The following is a 24,622-nucleotide window of genomic DNA, read 5'->3' on the forward strand; positions in this document are numbered from 1 at the left end:
TAGTATATTTTTTTCTGTGTAGCACCCTGATGTTTAGGCAGGGTGGCTACTAAATTTATCTGCCAAGTGATAGTTGCCTTGGCCAATTGATAGGAGGTCAATTGATTTCCCCTTAATTCTGGAATTGCTGCACTTCTCTCTTCTGTCACTAGATCTGGTGGCATTAGATAAGACAAGGGTATTGCAAGGACAGATTAGGAATGAATGGGGTGTCTCAGCCAATGGGCAGGGATTTTCTTGAGTCCCCTGGCCTGCTGGGAGAGCCTATATATTTGGGGGGAATCAAGTGATCAGTGTTCTGTGCCACCTGGGCGGCTGTCTGGGTGGACGTGTGTTGTAATGCCCCAGGCTTCTAGGCCATAAGCCTTGGGCCTATCCTGGGGACATCTGGCTGCTAGGCTGTCTGGTGGCCTATCTAGAAGCAAGAGAGCAGCGTAGGGTTGGGACTGCGGCTTGCAGTCCAACCAGAAGTAACGGTTCTCCAGCCAGGGAACCAGTAGTGGCCGGAGGTAGAGGGGAAGAAGGGACTATACACCTCGCCACTGGAGACCATTGTGTATGAGTTGAGGCCATTACCAGAGCAGACTTCTCGCAGCTGGGGACGGTGAAGAAGTGGGAAAGCTTCAAGTGCCAAGTCAGGGACCCAGAGGGACAGCAGAGGTGACGCTTGTGGAGTGCCAAGCCAGGGACCTAACGTGTCAGCAGGGGTGAAGCTTAAGGAGTATCTGTGAGTGCCAAGCCAGGGACCCAGCGGTAAAGCGGGGGTGACACTTGAGGAAGATACTGTGTGCCAAATTGGAAGAGCGCAGGGGATCCAGTGGCAGTGGATTAGTAAGTCTAATGAAAGCCTGAGGGCTCAGTAGAAGTTCATTGCAACCTTTGTTAGAAACTGTAACAAGACTGCTGCCATAGGAGACAGAGTTCGTACTCATGCAGATGTGGTGTCTGGCTGGATACATTTCCCTGAATGGCTGTCTACCTATAGAAGTCTTAGAGTCTGCCAATTAATATTGCATCTAGTTAAGGGTGTCCTGGCCCCAACCCTCTCTGCCACAGTTCTGTTTAAGAGACAATAAATCTCTTTGCGTTCAAGAAGTGTCTGGGGCCCATCAATCTACTTTGCATTACACCCACCATGCCTCGTAACCCACTCTACACAGAAGTATGTCAGCTGTCCCTAACCCTGGAGGTCACCATTAGGCCTCAGGGGCCCCGGGACTTGGCTACATCTGTATTTTGTGATATGTGATGCGTGGTATAATAAATAGGTTTTTGTGGTCGATACAATACAAACATTCATTGTTTTGGATGCCAATTACTTCCATTGTACTTAACTTTGTTTTCTCTGAAAATATAAGGAATTGCACCATTACTAGTTGCTCTCTGTTTTGTTTATGCAACAGTCCTTAGGAAGAAAAATTCTAATGTAGAAGCTAGGAATCTTTATAACTGACCCTACCTTAACCCCTGACTGCCCCATCACACCTGGTAACCTGTATTATACCCTCAGTTGCTATATCCAAGCATATGCATTTTACATGCACACGCATGCCTCCAGATTTGGAAACTATGTTTTTTGCCTGTTATGGTTATTGCCAGTGGCGGGCCGTCCATAGGGGGTGCCCGGCCGCCGACCCCCCCTGCTGTAGTCACAAAAAAAATTTTTTTTTGAAAACGGCCCTTTTAAGAAAAAAAAATGTCCTATAACTAAGTGCACTGTGTTCGGGCGCCGGACACAGTGCACTAATGGAAGTGCCACATCAATGCAATCACGAGATTGCAGACGCGGTGCTTCATTGGCGGGGTTTATAGATGCTTTGCGGCGCAATTGATCGCGCCGACCAGCATCTGCCCGGCCGGGTGCTTTGTTCTCAGTGTAAGAACAAAGTCACTTCAGGCGCCAGCGGGCTACAAAAAGATGGCCGCCGTAACTAATCCTCTTGTGTTCAGTGGAGAGGGGAGGCACCTCCCTTCTCCACTGAACACACGGAGAAAACCATGGCAGGAATGGACGGTCCACCACTGAGTGAGAAAGTTTACAGTCTGACTGGTGTTCTGCTCAGTGTCAGGTCAGTGCTGGGATTTAACTGCAGCTTAAAACTGGCTTTGAAGTTCTGGAGGAATAATCATTTACTAAGTAATGAATGTATTGTTTCACAGGACACAGAACAGCTCTGCTCTTCTCATTTTTCATTATTTCAATATAGAAGAATTATGGTGTAAAATTCCTCCTTTTATATGCATAAGGTTTTAAACAAAATGGGATAAAATATGAATTAAACATCAGGAACCTGTTTGTTGTTAACAGCAAGCCTACTTCACTTGTACATTCTACACATTCTTACACAGTAAACCACACTGTGCTGTACATTATATACTCCATTGTGTTTAATTCATTACATTGTACTGTATATTATATACTGTATGTTGCATTCAGTACACTGTGCTGTATGTTATATACTCCATAGTGTAATGTTGTATATTGTGCTGTACATTATGTACTTCATAGTGTTTGATTGATATCATTTGATATGGCACAGTGGCAGCATTTTCTGGCACAGTGTGAGCATTTGATATGGCACAGTAGCAGCATTTGATAACACATTGGGAGCGTTTGATATGGCACAGTGACAGCAATTGATGGCACAGTGGCTGCATTTGATGGGCACAGTGGCTGCGCTTAATGGCACAGTGGCTGCGTTTGATGGGCACAGTGGCTGCTTTTGATGGCACAGTGGCTGCGTTTGATGGGCACAGTGGTGGCAATTGATGGGCACAGTGGCTGCGACTGATGGTACAGTGAGGCTGCAATTGATGGGTTTTTTTTCAGAATTTTTCAGTTTGTTTGCGCCCCCCCCCCAAAAAAAATTTTGAGCACCAGCCACCACTGGTTATTGCTAATGGCTGCACACTTGGTGTAATGGTTGTGCGCATTGGGCCCTCTGAAAAGCTGTACTAACGAGCAGGGCCCTCTGATTCCTCTTGTACCAAATTGTAATATAACTGTAATGTCTGCCCTCATGTTGTAAAGTGCTGCGCAAACTGTTGGCGCTATATAAAACCTGTATAATAATAATGTACGTGACATCCATTTTGTTCATGTCTCAGCTAATCTCAGCCATGTGAAGGGCATAAGCATAGTGACCTTTTCCTGACCTTTTCCTCTCTCCCCCTCCCTCCCTCCTTTCAGCTCATACAATCCACATCCCTTAGCTGCATGGCCAACATCTCTTATCAATCTCTCATTACACATCTCAGGCCCATAAAACTGTCAGGCCTGAGTTGGAATTCTAGAATACACATATCTGTCTCTCGGTAGAATCCATCATCCCAGTATATTCCATAGCTTCTAAAATCATGACAGCACAGCCAGGATATAGACACATTTACCTCACTCAGTTAATTTGTAGCGTTTTGAGCCCAAACATCGTTAACCTAGGAGTACTGAGAGCAGATTTAGCCCAATTCCTCTCCTAGGCGAAAGAGGCCTCTCGAATCTGTCAAATTGATATTCATTTTAAAGCTAAATTCAGGCTGGACAATAATCTTCATGTTAGTTAGTTAGACATATGAATACCTATAGAAAACTGTATCTGGGACATAGTCATAAACAGAGGGACATCCCAGAAACCACTCCTCAGACGTTTAGTTGATCAGATGGCCTTTGTCAACACTGCTGTGATACCAGAGAATAGGAATGCCAGGATAGTTTGACAGCTCTCGTGTACCATCAAGCAACTGAAGACCTGTCAAGTTATGAGAGACAATTTATCACCTTGCTAATTGACTTAAAATCCGCTGAAACAGGACATTGCAAGTATTCTTCATTTTCAACTTCTCTTTATTTCTCTGTTGCATTATCGTCTCTTTATGTCTTTGTAACACCCCTTTTTTAGAAATATTTTATTTGAACCACGTTGACCTTTTTTATTTTTGAACCCTATTTTGAAAAGTGTTAAAACTGTCTCTAAAGACGCGTACACACAAGCGGACTTTGACCAGACTGGTACGACGGACCGAGTCCAGCGGACAATTCGACTGTGTGTGGTCTTCATCGGACCTGCAGCGGACTTTTTCGGTCGAAAATCTGACGGACTTTAGATTTGGAACATGCTTCAACTCTTTTCGAGGGACTCAAGTCCGGTCGAAAAATCCGCTCGTCTGTATGCTAGTCCGACGGACAAAAACCGACGCTAGGGCAGCTATTGGCTACTGGCTATCAACTTCCTTATTTTAGTCCGGTTGTACGTCATCACGTACGAATCTATCAGACTTTGGTGTGATCGTGTGTAGGCAAGTCCGGTGGTTAGAAAGTCTGTCGAAAGTCCGACGTAACTCCGTCGAAAGTCCGTCGGACCTTTGTTGTCGAAAAGTCCGACCGTGTGTACACGTCATGCGGCTTTTAATGCAAAATAAAAGAATTCCTGTCTCTTGAAGAGTGCTACTGCAGTATAAATCTCTGAACATACCTGTCTGTAGTGACAGTGTGTGTACAGACGTTTATTTTTCATAATTGTTATTGCTAATCTTGTGGAAGTTACAACTCTTCGGTAAAAGTTGGCGGTGGCAGTTAAGGGTAAATTGCTTAATTATCTTAACCCAGGGACAATCATTCTCAGGCTGCTGGCACCTAGATTGTGGTCCCGCGAGCTGGGAAATCTTTATACAGGGCACAGCTGAGAGTGGCATTGTTACATACTGTAAGTAACAGCGCGGTGTGAGATCGGCCAGTCCTTTGCCAAGTTGGTGAGAAGGGCAGGCATCTGTATTCATCACACTGGGTAGTTGTTGTCATGTATCTGCATTTGTTTGGGAGTACATTTTTAAATTGTTGCCCTTGTAATTGTACACAGCTTTAGTACACAGAAGACCCTGTCTGACTGAACAGGAGACCTGATACTTCTCTGCTGTAGTTCAGTAACATTTACAGGTCTTGTTCCTCCCCCAGCCTTTGACTGAACATTAAAAGACTGATGAGTTTATCTCTTTGTCCTCCTATCAGCATTCTCCTTGTATAGAATCACAACTGAACTGGCTCCTCGTGCTGCTTTTCCCTACCCTTCTATGAGGGTAGGGAAAACACTGCATGCTTTAAAAATGTAATGATGTATTAATAAATACGGAGCTGCATTAACTTGTGCCTTTAATATCTACCTGTAGGTCAGCTTTAAGTTCCTGGATGTTAGTCAATATTTCATTCCCACACAAGGATCTTTTAGGCTCATACATTGCACATACTGCATGCTCCAGAGCAAGGATGCAAGTAACCTGATTCCTTTTACAGTGTAAAGAAGAGGCCCTATATTGGGTCAGAATTAGATTTCAATTCTAAGGAACAAAAAGTAAAGCCTGCTTCAAATGAAACCTGTACTGAGGGGGCGTGGCCTAGGCATGGCAGCGTGAGGACGCTTCTTTACAGGGCTCCCGGCCGGTGGTTTCCCCGCAGCACATTACCGCACATTACCGGCATCTAACGGCTCCTCCCTGCCTCCTCAGACACCTGAGAAGCCCGATCGCCACACAATCGCTCTGGAGCCGGCATGGACCGCTATTTACGTCCACCGAAGCTGGCGGCTTCCACACCAACGGCCGCAAAGATGGCGCCGGCCCGCCACACAGCATAAGGCACAGCAGAAGTTTCCAGCGTTGCTGATCCTCCTCTACAGACGGCAGATGATCACACCATGCCGCCCTTCTCACCACCCAGTGACCTTTCGCCCTGTCTTCCTAGATCTCTGGCTGCATCACCAGACAGAGAAGACACCCTGCACAGCCCAGCGCTCCCAGCTTCACACACAGCTCCTATCCCATCCAGCGCTCTGAGCTTCAGCCCAGGAGACATGGAGGAACAGAGGCAACTAACCATGCACCAGAACGCAGTGAGTACACTATATTGTACACAGCAAGCACAGGGTCTCCCTCTCCATGCCTCCTCTGAACAAAGACTGTGGGATTTCCTGCAGCAGCTACCCACAAGAACTGACCTAGAATCAATTGTTCAGAGGATGGAGACAGCCTTAAAGGGAGAAATACAATCTATCAGACAGGATGCAGTGGTGCTAGACTCCCGTGTCACTGTAGTAGAGCAGGAGCAGATCACTGTGTCACAATCTGTGCAAACCCTACAGACATCCCAAGCCGAACTTACTGACCAAATTATACAGCTACACCTACTTCAGGACGACTTGGAAAATCGCAGCCGCAGGCAAAACATCAGGCTAAGGGGCTTACCCGAAAGTGTTCCAAACTCAGAATTGCGCTCATCAGTGGTTAATGTCTTCAACCGTTACCTAGACCGCCCGCCAGACTCTGAGATCATCATTGACAGAGTTCATAGGACCCTGGGCCCTAGATCGGATACATCTGATAGACCAAGAGACATCCTATGCTGTTTACACTTCTTCAGCCTTAAAGAGGATATATTACAGCAGGTTTGGAGGGTGGGAGTCCTGGAATTTGATGGTGCAGCTGTCCACCTTCTGCCAGATGTTTCCAGAAAAACCCTCCTTATGTGACGATCGCTCAAACCTCTCCTGGATGGTCTAGGGGAGAAAGGTCTGACGTACAAGTGGGGGCACCCGTTTCACCTTATAGTTCGTAAAGGTCCAGATACCTTCTCTCTGCGCCACCCTTCGGAGCTCCCAGACCTCTTCTCCTTTGCCGACATGGAACCGTTCCCAGTGCCCAACTGGCTGCTGACAGTTATTGCCAAAGATCCGATGCGCCAAGCTCTCCCGGGTAGACCACAAAGGGCCCACTACAGTCGCCATGGCCGAGGGAACCACTCTCAAGTTAGACGGGCAGGAAACTCTCGCTCACAACCCCCGAATGCAGAAGCGTTGGGCTGAACCTTCGCACGCAAATTGCTGACACGCACCCAGATCAGTTTTGCCTTATTTTTTTTTATTTTTTTTCTCTGGTTGAACTTTGAGTTTAAATTACTTCTCGGTTGCTTGATGACATGTCAGGAACATTATGTGTAAGACTCGCAAACTAGAGGCCCTCCAGCTTGACATTCAGCACACACCGGTCCACGAACGAAAAGAAGGCCTCCCCTAGGCATCGATCATCCCACATAATAGTTGGCTTGTTTCTAATGTGACAAACCCAGTACTACCCTTGGTACCTTCAACTCGGACCCATTGTCCTCAAAGTACAACTGGAACAATGCTTCCTAGCCTACACGCAAGAACAATTTCTCTCCCTTTTTTTTTTTTTTTTGTTGACCACGCCCAGAGTATTGAAATAATGAGGTGGCTCGGACTGCCTAATGATGAAACTGTAGACATAACATTGTATTATTTGCCATAGAGACTATACGTATTCATGTTCCCTATGATGATAAGTATATAAATCTGTATACAACTAGGGATATCTATGTCCTAACGAGGGGTTTTCTTCCTTTTTTTTTTTTTTTTTATGCAAATGTGAGCAGGTAACTGTTTCTTCAACTAACACCTTACACTTTTTACAGGTTGTACACCATGGTTAAAGTCTTTTTTGGGTTCCGCTGAGATGCCGTGGCCCTGATGTCTAGATTTGGGCGCTGTGCGGCTCTGGGGTGGGGACGCGGGACCGGTGCTGTCCTAGTTTAAGTTTTAAGTTTAGCTTTAGTTTTAAGTTTTTTTTTTTTTTCCCTGCCGGGTAACAATAAAGGTGCCTTAATGGCTGACCACAAAGGCTGCGGGGGCCCATATGGCCGGGGCCCGGAACTCAGCTGTGCCTTACCACTCCCCGCACTAGGCACACTCTGCCCAGGTGGCAGTAGTTTCTCTCTGCGGAGTTTACATTTTAGACTACTAGATCTCTTCTCTTCTTACCTTTCTTCTTCTTTCTCTTGTCAATCTTCCCTTTCCTTTTTTTTTTTTTTTTTTCACTCACATCTCCCTTCACCCATTTCCCTCCCCTCCTCTCCTCCCCTCCCTGTGCACCCCGGGAGTTAACGCAAGTTGACCTGGACCTGGACAACATGACTGTCAGAATCCTCTCATGGAACATAAAGGGGCTGAACTCCGCGGAGAAGCGTACTAGCTGTCTCGCCGAGCTCTGGAGGCAAAGAGCGCATATTGCATTCCTCCAAGAGACTCACTTTAGGGCAGACAGGATACCTAAACTAATTAACAAACACTTCCCAACGGCCTATCACAGTCCATCTTTGTCCTCTAAATCAAAAGGGACGAGTATACTCATTTCTAAATCCCTCCAATGGCAATTCCTCGAGGAGTTCCGTGATTAGGAGGGTAGGTTCCTCCTCATAAAAGGAAAAATTTGTTCTCAGACCTTCACTCTCACGAACATCTACCTTCCAAATTCAAATCCCCTCCCCACCCTTGAGGCTTTCTTATCCACTCTCGACTCCTTCCTTGAGGGAACACTTGTCCTAGGTGGGGATTTCAACCTAACATTGGACATAGGTCATATAGCACTTTCCGGTCACGCTCCAATTCTGTTGGAGATGTCTATTTCACAAGCATCCCCCAGGACATCCACGTGGCGACTTAACGAGACGCTCCTAAAAGACCCAGAGATTGTCGCTGACGTCCTTCGGGAACTCAAGTCATACCTTTCTGTCAATAAAGATTCTGTAGACAACCCAGCCATTGTATGGTCAGCACATAAGTGCGTCATTAGAGGCATACTAATCAAACACGGTCATGCGGCCAAACAACGTCGTGTTAAAACCTTGACTGACCTCTTAACGCAACTTCACACTTTGGAACGTCAACATAAGAGTCGGCCCGATAGTGCCACCGAGACGGAACTTGTCCGTCTTCGGGAAGCTATACGAGACCATTCCATGTACGAGGCGTAACATGTACTACTAAAGGCCCGGCGTTCTTTTTACGAATACGGCGATAAATGTGGTCGGCTATTGGCCCACGCCATACGTGCGAAGCGCTCTCAGACATACGTGCCCGCTCTTCTCTCATCATCGGCTCCAGAGTCCATTCGTCCCCGGAGCTGGCGGATACTTTCCGTACTTTTTACTACAAGCTGTATAATTTGGATCCAATTCCCACCCCTCAGTTGCTACCCCAAAAAACCCTAGACATTTGCAAATATCTTCAAGAGACTGACCTTCCTACGCTGACGACTGAAGAGCGAGTAGACTTGTCCAAACCTATTACCATGGAAGAATTTGCAGCCCAGCCCGGTAAGGCTCCTGGACCGGATGGTTTTACCCTCCCATATTACAAACTATACCTGGACACTTTGGCACCTTCATTTCTTGCAGCCTTTAATTCTGTGCTAGACGGACACAATCTCCCTGCTGACATGCTACGCGCATCTATATCTGTGATCCCTAAGCCGGGTAAAGACCCACTACTATGCGCCAATTACAGGCCCATTTCACTTCTGAATTGTGATTTGAAACTTTTCACTAAAATCCTGGCCTCCCGGATGAATGCCTTATTACCACGTCTGGTCGGAATAGACCAAGTCGGTTTTATTCAAACTAGAGAGGCCAGGGACAACACCACCCGGACACTGAACATCATAGAAAAAGCGAAACGTTCCCGAATACCCTTACTGCTCCTTTCCACCGATCCTGAGAAGGCTTTTGACAGGGTGGACTGGACCTTCCTTCGGGAGACACTTAAATTTGTGGGTATGCCAGATTCCATCCTGTCATGGATTTCGGCCATCTATGAGAATCCCACAGCGACTGTCCGGGTAAACGGCTTTGACTCCAGCCCTTTGACTCCAGCCCTCTCGAACGGCACCAGACAGGGCTGCCCCCTGTCTCCAATGCTGTTCGTCCTCTCCCTGGAACCTTTTCTATGCCATATCAGAAGTAACCAGTCCATAAAAGGCATCCAATCGGATCAATGCCAACACAAAGTTGCGGCTTATGCCGACGACCTCTTGTTCTACATTACTGAACCCCTCACCTCTCTACCCTCCTTGTTACAGGAGCTAAAACGTTATGGCACCCTTTCTAATTTTAAGGTCAACTTACAAAAATCAGAGGCCTTAAATGTATCCTTGTCAGATTCTACCATTTCTAACTTACGCCCCTTCTTTCCATTCAAATGGGCTGCCCGCTCAATACAATATCTAGGAACAAAAATCTCTGCAAAACTACAAGACATTGTCACCCTCAACTTTCAGCCCCTTCTATCTACGCTCGCTGCTGATCTAGAGAGATGGAACTCTCTGGCCCTTTCCTGGTTCGGCCGCTGCAATATACTTAAAATGAATGCAATGCCCAGACTCCTGTACTTATTGCAGGCGCTGCCCGTTAAGATACCTCAAACATTTTTTCACGCCGTTCGCTCACTATTCATCAGATTCATCTGGCGTGGAAAACACCCACGTCTCGGCAGAACACTCCTATTAAGACCAAAGACTAAAGGCGGTCTCGGATTCCCAGATCCAGCTCTATACTATACCGCGGCACATATGACCAGAGTGGTGGACTGGTGCCGCCACAGTGATTTGAAGCTCTGGGTCTCGCTGGAGTGGGAGGCAGCCGGAGCCCCTCTGGCGGGACTACCTTGGGCTGGGAAAACTCCTGCCACCCACTTGACTACTCACCCACTGATTGGACCAACTCTTATGGAACTGAAGAGGTTTTTTCGTTTAGCCTCATTAAGAAACTTTCCATCCCCACTGACGCCACTTATTGGTCATCCGGATTTTCTTCCTGGCCTCACTGACCCGCCCTTTCGATCGCAAGCCCCACAGGGGCTCATGAGGGCCTCCACGCTCCTGCGGTCCTCCGGTTGGCCAGCCACAGAGAGCCTGCTCTCAGGTCGGGCTCCACTTCGGTTGGACCACTGGAGAATAAATCAATTATCCCACTTCCTTGGCTCACTGCCCAAACCAAACCACTTTGTCAGAGAGCTCCACTCTTTTGAGGAGCTCTGTTTGGGTGAGGGACCGATTCGAAGATCCTTATCAGCCTCCTACAAATCCCTCTTGGACCTGCACGCCACAGAGGATCCCCCATTCTTAGCAAAATGGGAGAGAGACTTGCAAGTCACCTTCACAGAACCCCAAAAAGAACGCATACTCTTTTTCGCACAGAAATCCTCTGTGTGCAGCAAATACCAAGAGACCGCATATAAAATAGTGACGCGCTGGTACAGGACCCCTTCAGTGTTAGCCAAGATATTTCCTTTACAATCTGACCGCTGCTGGCGTTGTAACCTACATCCAGGCACTCTAATACATATTTTCTGGGACTGCCCTGTTCTGAAAACTTTTTGGCAGCCGGTACTTAAGCTCATACAGAAACTCACGGATATCTCCCTTCAGGATAATCCAGCTGCGGTTCTTCTTAACCTTACTCCCCTGTCAAAGAAACGTTACTACAAATCCCTCCTCAAGCATCTCCTTAACGCGGCCCGGGCTAGCATTCCACCTCTTTGGAAGCAACAGTCTGCGCCAACGGTGGCCCAATGGTTTGCGAGGGTGAAGGACATTGAGCAGATGGAGGATCTGACCTCTGCATTGCGGGACAGGTCAGAGGAACATAAGTCCAGATGGTTTCATTGGAACCTTTTTCGCTTCTCCGACGAGTTCCACCAATACCTGTCAGGGTCCATCGTCTAGGATTCCCATGGACAGTTCAGCATTACCGAATTTGGCTCCCCGGGGGCAAACGTCTCCTCCCTCCCCCCCCCTCCCAGGAGTGTTGTTTAATTTTTAATTATTTATCTTTTATCTCTCTTTCTTCTTCTCTTCCCTCAGTCTTCTCTCTCTAACTTTACTATTTCTCTCTCTATAAAAAAAAGATATAAAAAGTGATGGGCACAGATGTTTAAGTTTACATTATATTAGACTTCGGCGAGTGGTATCTTAGTCTAACTGAATAATGACCTTCACTCACATTTAACTGTTAAGTTTCTGACTGTTATACTTGACGAGTTCATTACAGTTTAAATGCAATGCGAAGCTACCGTTATATTTATATCTGTGTCATATCTTTAAATAAAAAAATTTAAGAAACCTGTACTGAGACAAATATGCAAACCTCCATTGTTGACCCTCTCTTCTGAATAGGGATGGGCAAACGGTTCGGCCTGAGCATGAGTTCAAGCCGAACATTGAGTTATCCGAACAACTGAGTTATCAGGGCGTCAGACCATTTGTTTTGCCGGCCGAATGACCACAATGCAGTGCACCGCCACACAGTGCATTGAAAGCCCTGATTGGTTGAAGCAATGAAAGCTTTGCTCAATCAAGACACAGAGCACTGTCAGAGCCATGACTGGATGCTGTCATGATGGCTGTATCCAATCATGGCTCATTGCTCTTAATCCCACCCCACACTATAAAAGTATTCTTTCTATAGCGGCCATTTGTAGTGTGATAGTGGCGTGGAGAGAGTGCTATTAGATAGTTAGTGTGCTATAGTGTGCTAGTCTGATTCTATTGTTAGTGTAAAATATCAGTTTAGTGTGCATCTAAAGATAGTTCAATGTGAGTGTAGTGCGACCATTCATCTTTACATTCGTTGGAATGTAGGGATAGTTCAGTCAGTGTGAGTGTATGGACCATTCATCATTACATTAGTGTGAATGTAGGGATAGTTCAGTCAGTATAAGTGTACTGCGACCACTATTTATCTTTACATTAGTGTGAATGTAGGGATAGTTCAGTTATTGTGAGTGTAGTGACCGTTTAACACAGTATATTTTATTGTGTTACTGCAAGTTTAACGCCGTACAGTTGATTGCATTACTGTGAGTTTAACGCTGTATATTTCAGTGTGTTACATGCCGTTTAACGCAGTACATTTCTGGGCGTTACTGCACGCTTAACGCAGTATATTTCAGTTGCATCACTGCAAGTTTAACACTGTACAGTTTAGTGCGTTACTGCAAGTTTAATGCCATATAGTTTTGTGCGTTACAGCAAGTTTAACGCCGTATATTTCATTACATCACTGCAAGTTTAACGCCATATAGTTCTGTGCTTTACTGCAAGTTTAACACCGTATATTTCATTGCGTTACTGCAAGTTTAATGCTATATAGTTCTGTGCGTTACTGCAAGTTTAACGCCATATATTTCATTGCCTTGCTGCAAGTTTAACGCTATATATTTCATTGAGTTACTGCAAGTTTAATGCCACACAGTTCTGTGCGTTACTGCAAGTTTAACGTCGTATAATTCTTCGCGTTACTGCAAGTTTAACGTCATATAGTTCCGTACGTTACCGCAACTTTAACATTGTATATTTCATTGTGTTACTGCAAGTTTAACGCCATATAGTTCTGTGCGTTACTGCCCCTTTGATGCAGTATCTTGCAGTATATTATAGTGTATCCGTGGAGTGTGTCTGTGCAGTGAATACTCAAATTGAAGTGCACCAAACACCTCTTTCCATTGATTAAAGTGCATCCACGTGTACATTTACACGTCTATATTACATTATAAGCATCATATCTGGGAGGACAGCAAGGAGAGGCAGATGTTACCATGGCACTGCAAGGGGGCCAGCAGCATATGTGTCAACAGGCAAAGGTGGACGTGGTCAGTCCTCAGGCAGGGCATCATTTCCTCTGTTTGGTGATGTTGCCCATACTATCCAGCCACAGCATGCAGAGGAGGTGGTGGAATGGCATACTAAATCTTCCTCATCCTCCTCATCCTCCGTCACCCAAGCAGAGACTAGTGCGCAGTACCCTGCAGCTGCCAGAGTGTCTAAACCTGCCTCCTTGTCTACAGCTATTCCTGCCATAGTCCCAACATCAGGCATGGAGGAGTCAGCGTTATTTGAGCACAGAGTCAGCCATTGCTCCTTGACGATGCACAGCCATTACTCAATTCAGATGTTGGTTCTGAAGTTGAGGAAGGCAGGAACATGAGCCTACAGAGAGGGGAGAACACTGGTACACAAATTGGCATTCATGTTCCCCCAGCCACAGCTTATTGCCAAGTTGTCTCCAATGTGAATGGATAAGATGATGATGATGAGGTCACTGACTCGACTTTTGTGCCAGATAGAGCAGAGGAGGAAAGTGAGGGTGAGGCACAATCCCAACAAGGCAGCCATCATGGAACAGTAGAGAGCAGCCACCCTATTCAATCACATTGTGGAGCTGTTATCTCCTGGCCCACTTCCCACAGCTCAGTTGTCTGGGCCTTTTTTAGTACATGTGCAGCCAATCGCACTGTTGCCATTTGCAAACATTGTCTCAAGCGTGGCAAAAACACCAACCATTTGGGTACCACATGCTTGACAAGGCATTTAACCTTCCACCATTCAGCCTGTTGACAAGAGCACCTAAAAGTCACACAAAAGGGGCACAAATCTGTCCCTCCTCCTTACTCACCTCTGTTTGCCCCTGCTATAACTCATGACCTTTCAGCAGCCTCCACTGACAGGGTTGATGGTATAGCGCAGGGTGTCCCGGGTCCTTGCAGCACATCTGCCAGCAGCACACCACCAACTGCGAGGAAAATAGCCGGAAAATTTCTCTGCCCCATCTGCTGCAGCAGAAAAAAAATACAGTCCCTGCCACCCACATGCCCAGTGTCTAAATGCAAGCTTGTCAAAGCTGCTGGCTCTACAACTTCTGCCTTTTCGCCTGGTGCATTCTGCCCCCTTCTGTGAATTTGCAGAATATGCTCTACAACAATGGCAGGTTCCCAGTCGCTATTTCTTTTCATGTAAGGCCATTCCAGCTCTCTACCATCACATGGAATGCAATGTTTTGGCATCGTTGGGCAAGGCAGTCAGCCGCAAAGTCCACGTTACTGCTGACATGTGGTCCAGCAAGCATTGACAGGGACGATATATTTAGTTCACATCACACTGGGTAACTCTGTTTGCAACTCGGAAGGATGCAGAACATGGCTCAGTGCTGCAGCTCACTGTACCCCACATCTCCATGCAGCTGGTGATGATGCAAGATTTGTCAGCTCTACCCCCTCCCCCTCCTCCTCCTCCTCCATGCCCTCCTCTGCTGAATTGTCCTGTGAACCTCAAGTACCCCCTAAGCATTCAAAAGTCTATTCAATGAGTCAGGCTAAAAGGTGCCATGCATTGCTTCAACTGGTGTTTCTAGGGGACAGGAACCACTCCGGAGCAGAGATTCTTGCAGCTCTGCAGGGACAGGCCCAGAGGTGGTTCATGCCATGTGAGCTGGAGCCAGGAATGGTGGTGTGTGATAATGGCACAAACCTCTTGTCCGCCCTTAGACAGGGAAAGTTGACACATGTGCCATGCCTGGCACATTTCCCCAATTTGGTGGTGCAGCATTTCGTAAATAGGTACCCAGGGTTGGAAGATCTACTAAAGCAGGCCAGAAGAGTCTGTAGCCATTTTAGGCGATCATACACAGTCAGTGCTCGGTTGGCTGAAATTCACTGGGAATTCCACCTGCCCGTAAACTGCCTGATTTGTGACATGCCCACCAGCTGGAACTCGACTTTGGAAATGCTGCAGTGGCTGCACATGCAGCAGAGGGCCATCAATGAGTACCTGTGTGAGCATGGCTTTATTCCCCACACCCATGGCTGCTCATAAAGGATGCATGCACTGTACTGTTACCATTTGAGGAGGCCACAAGGATGGTGAGCCATGACAATGAATGCATCAGTGACACAATCCCTGTTGTGTTCCTGTTGGAGCAGACTCTGCATGGCATTATGGACAGGGCACTCGAGGCAGAGCAGGGAGGAGGAGGACTTCCTTTCCTCTCAAGACCCACTTTATGCAGACACCATTGTTCCTATTCCAGAGAGCAAACAAGAGGAGAGAGAGGAGGAGGATTCTGGCAGTTTCAGAAGCACTGAAGCAGAATCCCCAGAACCCTTGGGAGTAGTGCGTGGCTGACAGGAGGCAGTTCCAGATACTGTAATTCTCAGTGACCCTGAGGAGTCTGCTCCTCATGCCTCCGCAAATTTGGTGTGCATGGGATCCCTCGTGTTTCAAAGCCTGCAAAAGGACCCAAGAATACGTGGCATAAAGGAAATGAATCACTATTGGTTGGCAACCCACCTTGACCACCTTTATAAGGGGAAAGTCTCAGAACTCATCCCATCCCTACAGAGAGTGCAGAAGATGAAATCTCTTGAGGACACCTTAAAGAGGAGTTTATCAAAGGCTTTTTCTGACTCTGGCAGGTTACAGGGTCAAGGAAAACATAGTTTTGAGGCTTCTGTTGGTCAAGAGAGGAGCGGTGGAGAAGACGGCCGCCTAAGTGATGCATTTCTCAATTTTTTTAGTCCTCGCCGCCCAGGGCTGTCAGCTTCCACATCCCATTGGCAACTTCTGCATCTCATGGTGGACTATTATCAAGGGGCAAAAACAGAGATTGAGAGATTTCCAGTCGACGATCCACTGGCTTACTGGGTCATGAGAATAGACTACTAGCCAGAACTTGCCCAGTATGCTATTGCACTGCTGGGCTGCCCTGCATCCAGCGTGCTTTCAGTGCTGCTGGAGGTTTTGTTACTGATCATAGAACGCGACTGTTCACAGACTTGGTGGACCGCCTGACTTTTATCAAAATTAATCAGTCCTGGATTACCAGGTGCTATGAAGCCCCTGATGTTGAAGCTAACGATTAATTGATTTTGGGATGTGGATTTTCTGCAGGAATTCTAGGCTGCCTAGCGTTGTGGGTGTTGATTTCTTCTGGAAGAATGTTTTTGGTGTAGGTTTCATGGGCACAATTAACACCCGAAGACCAATTTTTACACACCTGTTTGACAGGTGCATGTCATTGCAATTTTTGACAGGAAGGCCAATTCTTGCTTTCATCAAGAGTACCTCTAATGGGTTATGGTGTGACAGCGCCGCTGACAGCCAAAGACCAATTTTTCTGCACCCGTTACTTCTATCCAAGGTCTGTGGTAGAGACACCAAAATTTATCCAAAAAATCTCTAATCTTGTTCCCAGTGCACTACATTGTGGCCTTATCATACAGACTGGCTCCCCAAGCCGTTGCTTACAAAATAAAGAAAGCTTGCAGGGAAAATGTCATTTTTTGGGCTTTATAAATGCAATTATTGCTGCAGCAGCTTTTATACACAGTACAGATGTGCCACTTTACAGGTAAACTAAGGGGACCCGCAGGCACTATATTGAAAGGAATTTTTCATTTTTATTCTTTAACTTTAAGCATCAATAAATTACTGCTCATTTAAAAATTACTTTTTTTACAAACTTTTTTTTCATTGAAATATGTCCCCCAGGGCAGTACCCAGACCCCTATAACCATCGTATGCCCAATTACTTGCATAAAGGCCTTCAAAATGGGCACTCTTGAGTTTTCACGTTCGGGTCCCATTGACTTCAATGGGGTACATTATTCGTTCCGAACTTTTGCGAAGTTTGAAAGTTCTGTTGCGAACCGAACAGGGGGTCGTTTGGCCCATCCCTACTTCTGAAATCATAGTTGCCTGCGTATCATACTGATCCTTTGGTTTTACTACAGTCTGAGATGTTGACCAAGAACAAATAACATAGAAGAATGAATCAAGAATTTCAACTTCACTGCGACCAACCCTGCTGCAGGTCAGTAACTGCTATTGAACTATTATGAAACTATTGAAGCCAGAGACAGACAACAAGCTTTTTCAGAACAAGGTAAAAATTGCCAGCCAACATGTTTCCCTCATTGTAGGTTTATTTTAGAGTGAACCTATCAGCACGGGGTTAATTTCTTTACACTACACCTCGTAAAATAAGTGGCAACATACTTTCCTTTCCAGTGGTCCATGCCTTTAAATGCCATTACTTTTCTGCATCCTGAGAGCTGTAAGTATTTACTCAGTCAGTTGGACTGTTAGCCCACCAACCTGTGGTTCCTGCCACTGACTCCTATATTGTGTAATGATTCATGAGCTGGTGAGAGAAACCACTGTGTGTGGCAGAAGGGTGACAGGTATTTCACGAAAAGTGTGAATACTTGCAGCAAACAGCAAAGCTACCACATTTCAAGACATGAGCAGCAAGAAAGTTAAAGTGTATCTATAGTGAAAATTTTAAATAATAAATTCAGTTCCACATTATATTTGATTTATTTCTAGCCAACTCCTATTAATCTGAATGATATTGAAGTTTGTTTGAAACGTGTACATATTCACTATGGCCTGTGAGTAAGCACTGCTGTGTCACACATTTCACAGAGCCTGCATTCTGAACTACAGAGGTGCTGAGAGAAGGAGTTTCAGGGGGGAGTCATTACAGGGATCACAGCTTGCAGGCAGCATGGTATCATGGTATATACAGTATATATAAAACAAAATTTTATCAGCGCAAATAAATGAAAAATGTGTGAAAAATATATGTGAACTAAACCAACTAGCAGTGAGTGATATCTCAAAGATACCACAAAAATCACACACCAAAAAATACAATACCCTCCCCCCAACCTGACTGCTGCACACACAGAAAATGTGTTCACTTCACATAAATAATATATATAACAAAACAGTGTTGCGCTGCCTAAATACCACAGTTGCTACAGGAAAAAAACCTCATGAGAATATATGATTAGCTTGCAAAATAAAATGACATAATAAATCAAAATAATCAAAAAAATGTGATATAAAGTCCAAAACAATCCTCAAAATCTTCTGAACGGAAATGACTTTCAATCGTGAAAAAACTCCAGTAGTGCAAAGGCTTAAAAAGTGCTCTCCTCCACCTCAATATCCTAGCCGCTCACCTCAAATTCTGACCCCTGTTTCACCAGCAGGTCAGAAATAGCAGGTTCCCTCTCAGGGATACAAGCGGGTCAGCTGAATATGAAGCTCCTAATTCATCAGTGCTGCCACAGGCCAATAATATGGATAGAATGGATATCAGCCAGTAAACACTCCCTCAGTGGGATCCAGTAAACATAGGAATTAAAAAAAGCGAATCTAGTGCTCTCTGTATACCGAAAGATTTATTTCATCAATAAAACATTAAAACGTTACTCACAAACTCAGCACTTAAGCAGTGCGGGCTCAGGATGCATAAAAAAAGGCAAGATGCTTGCGGGATGACGTCGGGTATACAGAGAGCACTAGGGGGAGGAGTCGCAGTGGTGTCGTCATCCCGGGAGCATCTTGACGTTTTTTATGCATCCTGAGCCCGCACTGCTTAAGTGCTGCGTTTGTGAGTAATGTTTTAATGTTTTATTGATGAAATAAACCTTTCGGTATACAGAGAGCACTAGGGGGAGGACAAACAAGATATTTGGGGGGCACACCCTAAAAGATGCATTAAAGATGGTGCAGCCATAAGACCATACAGCAGAACAAAATATTACAGCGCACACATGCAAAAAAAGACATTTACCCCCAGCAAGGCTAGTTTAAAACACCTAAACGTTTTCAAAAAACATTAACAAAAAATATGGGGATTTGGTCACACCATATTGCTATATGGTGCTAAGCCCACTTACTGCGACAAAGTACCCCATGATTAGTGGATCCTACACTATCCATAGATTGGGAGATACTGCTTCTCTGAACTATGAGAGGGGTTAGCACCATATAGCAATATGGTGTAACCAAATCCCCATATTTATTGATAATGTTTTTTGAAAACGTTTAGGTGTTTTAAACTAGCCTTGCCAGAGGTAAATGTCTTTTTTTTTGCATATGTGCGCTGTAATATTTTGTTCTGCTGTATGGTCTTATGGCTGCACCATCTTTAATGCATCTTTTAGGGTGTGCCCCCCAAATATTTTATTTGTCTATTGTATGGATTCTGACCAAATCCTTTTGGGTGAGGAGCACCCCACTCCCTCATTAGTACCTCTCATTAGTGTCCACTTGTGTCATGGGTGGAGACCTCAAAGTTCTCCCATATAGAAGAGTGTATTGCTCTCATGGTTCAGAAAAATAACATTCAAAGGGGCCCCTTTGAAGACGTCATCTATGGTGAAACATGTAGGGCATGGCTACGCACTGATGCCATTACGCTATTACGCCCCATGTGATTCTGGTACACAGCTGTTCTCTTTGTTTTTTAAGCTTGCCGACTACTTTTAAATGTGTTTTCTGTGGTGGATGTTTGTTCCCGCCTGTTTTTTTTTTTACTCTACTACACTATTGGAGTTTTTCCGTTTTCACACTCACGGTCTTCCCGACCAATGAGTGATAATTTTAGATTGGAATTCCGGTCCTGCCTATCTTTGAACATCACAGAGATTTGAGGCTACAGAGTCACAGGAGATCCATCTGTCCCTGCAGATGGCCGTATCTGCTTGTGATTACGACCTTGCTCTTTAGGGGGTCCACCGTCTCTGGTAAGGGCATTGACATACCATTTCGGACTCACTCCCAACTGAGGATCTCCTTTACACCCTCTCTCCTCCTCTTTTCCCTTCTTGGTGAAGGTGGATGAATTTTGGACGCTTTGCTTTCCTCATTGGGCTTGTCTCCTTCCATCAGTTTTCTGTTTTTGATCTGTGTATGGACTCAATTTTTACATACCATCAGTGTTCTGTTTGATCCGTGTATGGACTCAATTCACTTTTCCTTTCATTTGTCACTTATTCATATGTACTACTTTTTATCACTTTTTTCAAATGTTATTTTCCTTCTAATAGGGCGTACACACGGTCAGACTTTGTTCGGACATTCCGACAACAAAATCCATGGATTTTTTCTGACAGATGTTGGCTCAAACTTGTCTTGCATACACACGGTCACACAAAGTTGTTGGAAAATCCAATCGTTCTGAACGCGGTGACGTAAAACACGTACGCCGGGACTATAAACGGGGCAGTGGCCAATAGCTTTCATCTCTTTATTTATTGTGAGCATGCGTGGCACTTTGTCCGTCGGATTTGTGTACACACGATCGGAATTTTCGACAACGGATTTTGTTGTCGGAAAATTTTATCTCCTGCTCTCCAACTTTGTGTGTCGGAAAATCCAATGGAAAATGTCCAATGGAGCCCACACACGGTCGGAATTTCCGACAACACGCTCCGATCGGACATTTTCCATCGGAAAATCCGACCGTGTGTACGGGGCATTAGTGTCTATACTATAAGCGCACTTATGTTTTCTATTATTATTTTTTTAAAGGGCAGTTTTTTCTATTTAATATGCTTTTTTTTATGCTTGACTTTAGCCACCAAGGTTTAACTTTATTCTTTTATAATTGTTGCCCACTGGAATAAACTGGCCAATGCTGTTAAATATTATGTTCTTAAAGCACTCCCACTTTTCCACTTTGTTTTTAGTTTCTGGAATTTCTTCCCATTTAATGTCATGAAGTATGGAGCATAGGTTAGCTCCTTGAAGTTTATTATTGGCTTTCTTGAAATATAATGTTCTTGTCCTACCCTTGTGTCTTCTTTGCTTATAATTTACAGTGATCATATTTACCCTGTGATCACTGCTTCCCAAGTTATCCCTTACTTCCACATCTGCAATCAGCTCTGTTTTGTTTGTAATTAGTAGGTCAAGCAGAACCTTGTTTCTACTTGAGACATTTTTAACTGTGAAAGGAGATTGGTCTCCTTTTCATCCTCCAGATTCAGGGGCCTGTAACATACACCCACTAATAATTTATCTTTTGTTTCTCTCTTTGCAGCTCCATAGTTACGTAGTTACATTAATCTGGTTGAAAAAAGACATACAGTATATCCATCCAGTTAAAAAAAAAAAACACACACAAATCGAAAACCTCCATATACACAATCCTTTACCCACAGTTAATCCAGAGGAAGAAAAAAAAAAAACACACAATAAAGCATGATCCAATTTGCTCCAGCAGGGGATAAAAATTCCTTCCTGATCCCCCACGAGGCAATCAGATTGTCGGGAATCAGCAGCTAAGTAGACCAGACATGTAGCTACACATGGAAACTGAGACCAAACAATGTAGATATCCTTAAAGTGAGATTTATTTACAGTGAGAACCCACTAACAAACATACACTAGCAAACAGTGACTATAAACAAACCCCAGCAAACAAGAACCAAACCCCAATGACATATTAAGTAAAGAACCTAAGAACTGACTATATACAAAATATAGACAACATAAAAGAGAAGGGTAACAGGGAATACAGGGATGCAAGGAATAGGGGATCAAGACTGGGTACTAGGGCAGAGAGCAGGGGTGGAGGATGGATCAGGATATCAGAAAACACGAGCACAAGGATCTGGTAGTAAAGAGGCAAGCAGAATAGTGACACCCTGGGGAAAGGGAGGAGCAGCCTTTAATGGCCACCTGGCAACTGAACACTGGTATAGCTTGATTATTACAGCCTGTTGGCTTCTGGGAGACACCTGCTGGTGGACACTGGAACTGCAGCAAACAGCCCAGAGCAGCACAGTGCCACCAGCAGGTAAGCTTAATCCTAACACAGATATTCCCAGGATCACCTTTACCTATACAAATTAGTATCCAGCTATATTTTATGCATTAAGGAAAGAATTCAGGCCTTTTTTCAAACATTCCATTGAGCTGGCCAGAACCAGCTCTTGAGGGAGTCTATTCCACATCTCTACAGCTCTTCCTGTGAAGAAGCCTTTCTGTATTTGGATGTTAAAACTCTTTTCCTCCAAATGTAAAGAATGCTCCCTTGCCCCCTGTGGGGACCTTAAAGAGGAACGTCAGTCATTTTTTCATCTTCCTATTAAATCTTCTGCCCTTGTTGTTTTACCTTTGGATAGTAAAACATTATTTTTCTGCCAGTAAATACCTTATACAGCCCACTTCTTGTTTCTTGTTTCTTGTCTGGTCATTAGCCTAGACTTATGACATCATGCACAGCTCTCTCTCTCTCACTCTCGTGAGAGTTTGCCAGGAAGGGAGGGGGAGTGAGTCATAAGTGGGCCAATGAGAGCTGTAGAGCTAGAGGTGTGCCTCTGTGTGCCTGTGTAAATCCAGGAAGTGAACAGATAGCAGCTTCAGCTGCCCACAGTTAAAATTATTGCAGCCAGACTCAGTGGAGGGAGATTTCTGCAGCATATTTGGCAAGTACAGAATCAGAAACAGTATGTATAAAATAATATGGAAAGTGATTGGAGGGAAGCTTCAGAATGGCAAAGATGTTTTTATTACAAATTGTGTGAGCAGACTGCAGTTCCTCTTTAAAGTGAATAACTCTACACCAAAATCACTATATGGACCATTTATGTATTTATACATGTTCATCATGTCCCCCTTAATCTCCTCTTCTCAAGAGAGAATACATTCAGTTCAGCTAATCTTTCCTCATAGCTGAGCTTCTCCATGCCTCTTATCAGTTTGGTTGACCTTCTCTGCACTTTTTCCAGTTCCCCGATATCCTTTTTGTGAACTGGTGTCCAAAACTGAACTGCACATTCTAGATGAGGTCTTACTACAGTATAGGCGATATTTTTGAGAATACTGCCTTGGAGGTGCTTTTTTCAATACAGCTTCTTCTGCTTTTATTAGAATAATGTAGGAAACTACTAGATCTTTGTAAAGCTAGCACCCCATCATGTGTTTGCTTAACTTTTCAACCAGCGCTAGAGCAATAAGGGCTGAGATATAATTATTTTCTCCAACAAGACCACACAGGTCCTTTATTTCTCTTCCAGCCATTGTTAGTCAATACAAATTCAATTAAAATCTAAACTAATTAGGAAACAGTAGAAAACAGTAATAGCTTACCACAATATTCTTCATCAGCCCCGTTCTCACAGTCTTTTACACCGTCACAGTGAAATGCACGTGGAAGGCATACAGTAAGGTTTCCACATGGAAAGTAGCCCATTCTGCAGACAGAATCTGTCAAGGAATCTACAGGGATAGAGAGAGAGAAAATTCGTATAGTTAAATAATTTTTATTAGCTTAGATGTGTTTTACAACTCAAAAATTGCACTTCTCAAAAAATGCTGAAAGTCTAGAAGCAAATTTTTTTTTTATCAGATATAAGGCTAACCGGACCCTGTTAGTCTATATCTAGTCTGTTTGTAGACACTTACATAGAAATTTTGCGATCCTTTACAGCTTTCAACTAGGAGGAGGAGGTTAGGGTGAGACATAACACAGACATTAAAAATAATATCTCCCAGATGATTCTGGAACATCTTGGAATTTCCAGAAAGGCAGTGCAAGGGACATTGATCATGTGCCCAGATGTTACTTCAGTTATTGAAATATGATTTATTACTTGAACTGTAGAAACATATTCGTTCAGCAAATTTGTTTTGGTAAACCCAGAATGCAAGGATTGAAAGCAAGGGCATAATTACAAGTCGTAGGGCCACCAACAGCATATATTCATGGTGCAGAACCCAGCAGTCACCATTCATATTCTTAAAAAAAGAAGTGGTCAATAGAAGGAACAATGCCTAATGTTAGTGGTCAGCAGGACAGAAAAAACATGCCAGTGGAAGGAAAGAAAAACTGCTCCTAAATGGAAGTCAGTAGGAGTTAAAGCGAAGTTCCACCCAAAAATTGAACTTCCGCTTTAAGGGAAGGTGACCCCCTGACATGCCACATTTGGCATGTCCTTTTTTTTGGGGGGGGGGAGCAGATACCCTCTTTTTAGAGGGCTCCAGCTCCCACACTTCCTCCTTGCGCACCGCGGCACCGGAAGGGAGATCACCTCTCCCCCCTCCCTCTCGGCAATCATCTGGGAAATGTCACAGGTCCCAGATGATTGCCCAGCCAGTCACAGCACGTGGCACGGATCATGCATCTGCAGTGCGTGCCGGGCTGTGAAGTTTG

The 24,622-nt window shown here is 44.7% G+C and overlaps 1 protein-coding gene across 1 annotated transcript in view; it reads right to left on the reverse strand.

Annotated features, from left to right (window-relative positions):
• RXFP2 (relaxin family peptide receptor 2) overlaps window positions 1–24,622 on the reverse strand; it is a 512,938-nt gene that overhangs the window by 182,436 nt on the left and 305,880 nt on the right. The window contains exon 2 of the mRNA XM_073613352.1: window positions 23,560–23,688. Within this exon, the coding sequence (XP_073469453.1) occupies window positions 23,560–23,688 (129 nt within the window). The remainder of the gene's footprint in view (window positions 1–23,559; window positions 23,689–24,622) is intronic.

The sequence above is a fragment of the Aquarana catesbeiana genome, linkage group LG02 (genome assembly GCF_042186555.1).
Source record: "Aquarana catesbeiana isolate 2022-GZ linkage group LG02, ASM4218655v1, whole genome shotgun sequence".
NCBI lineage: Eukaryota > Metazoa > Chordata > Amphibia > Anura > Ranidae > Aquarana > Aquarana catesbeiana.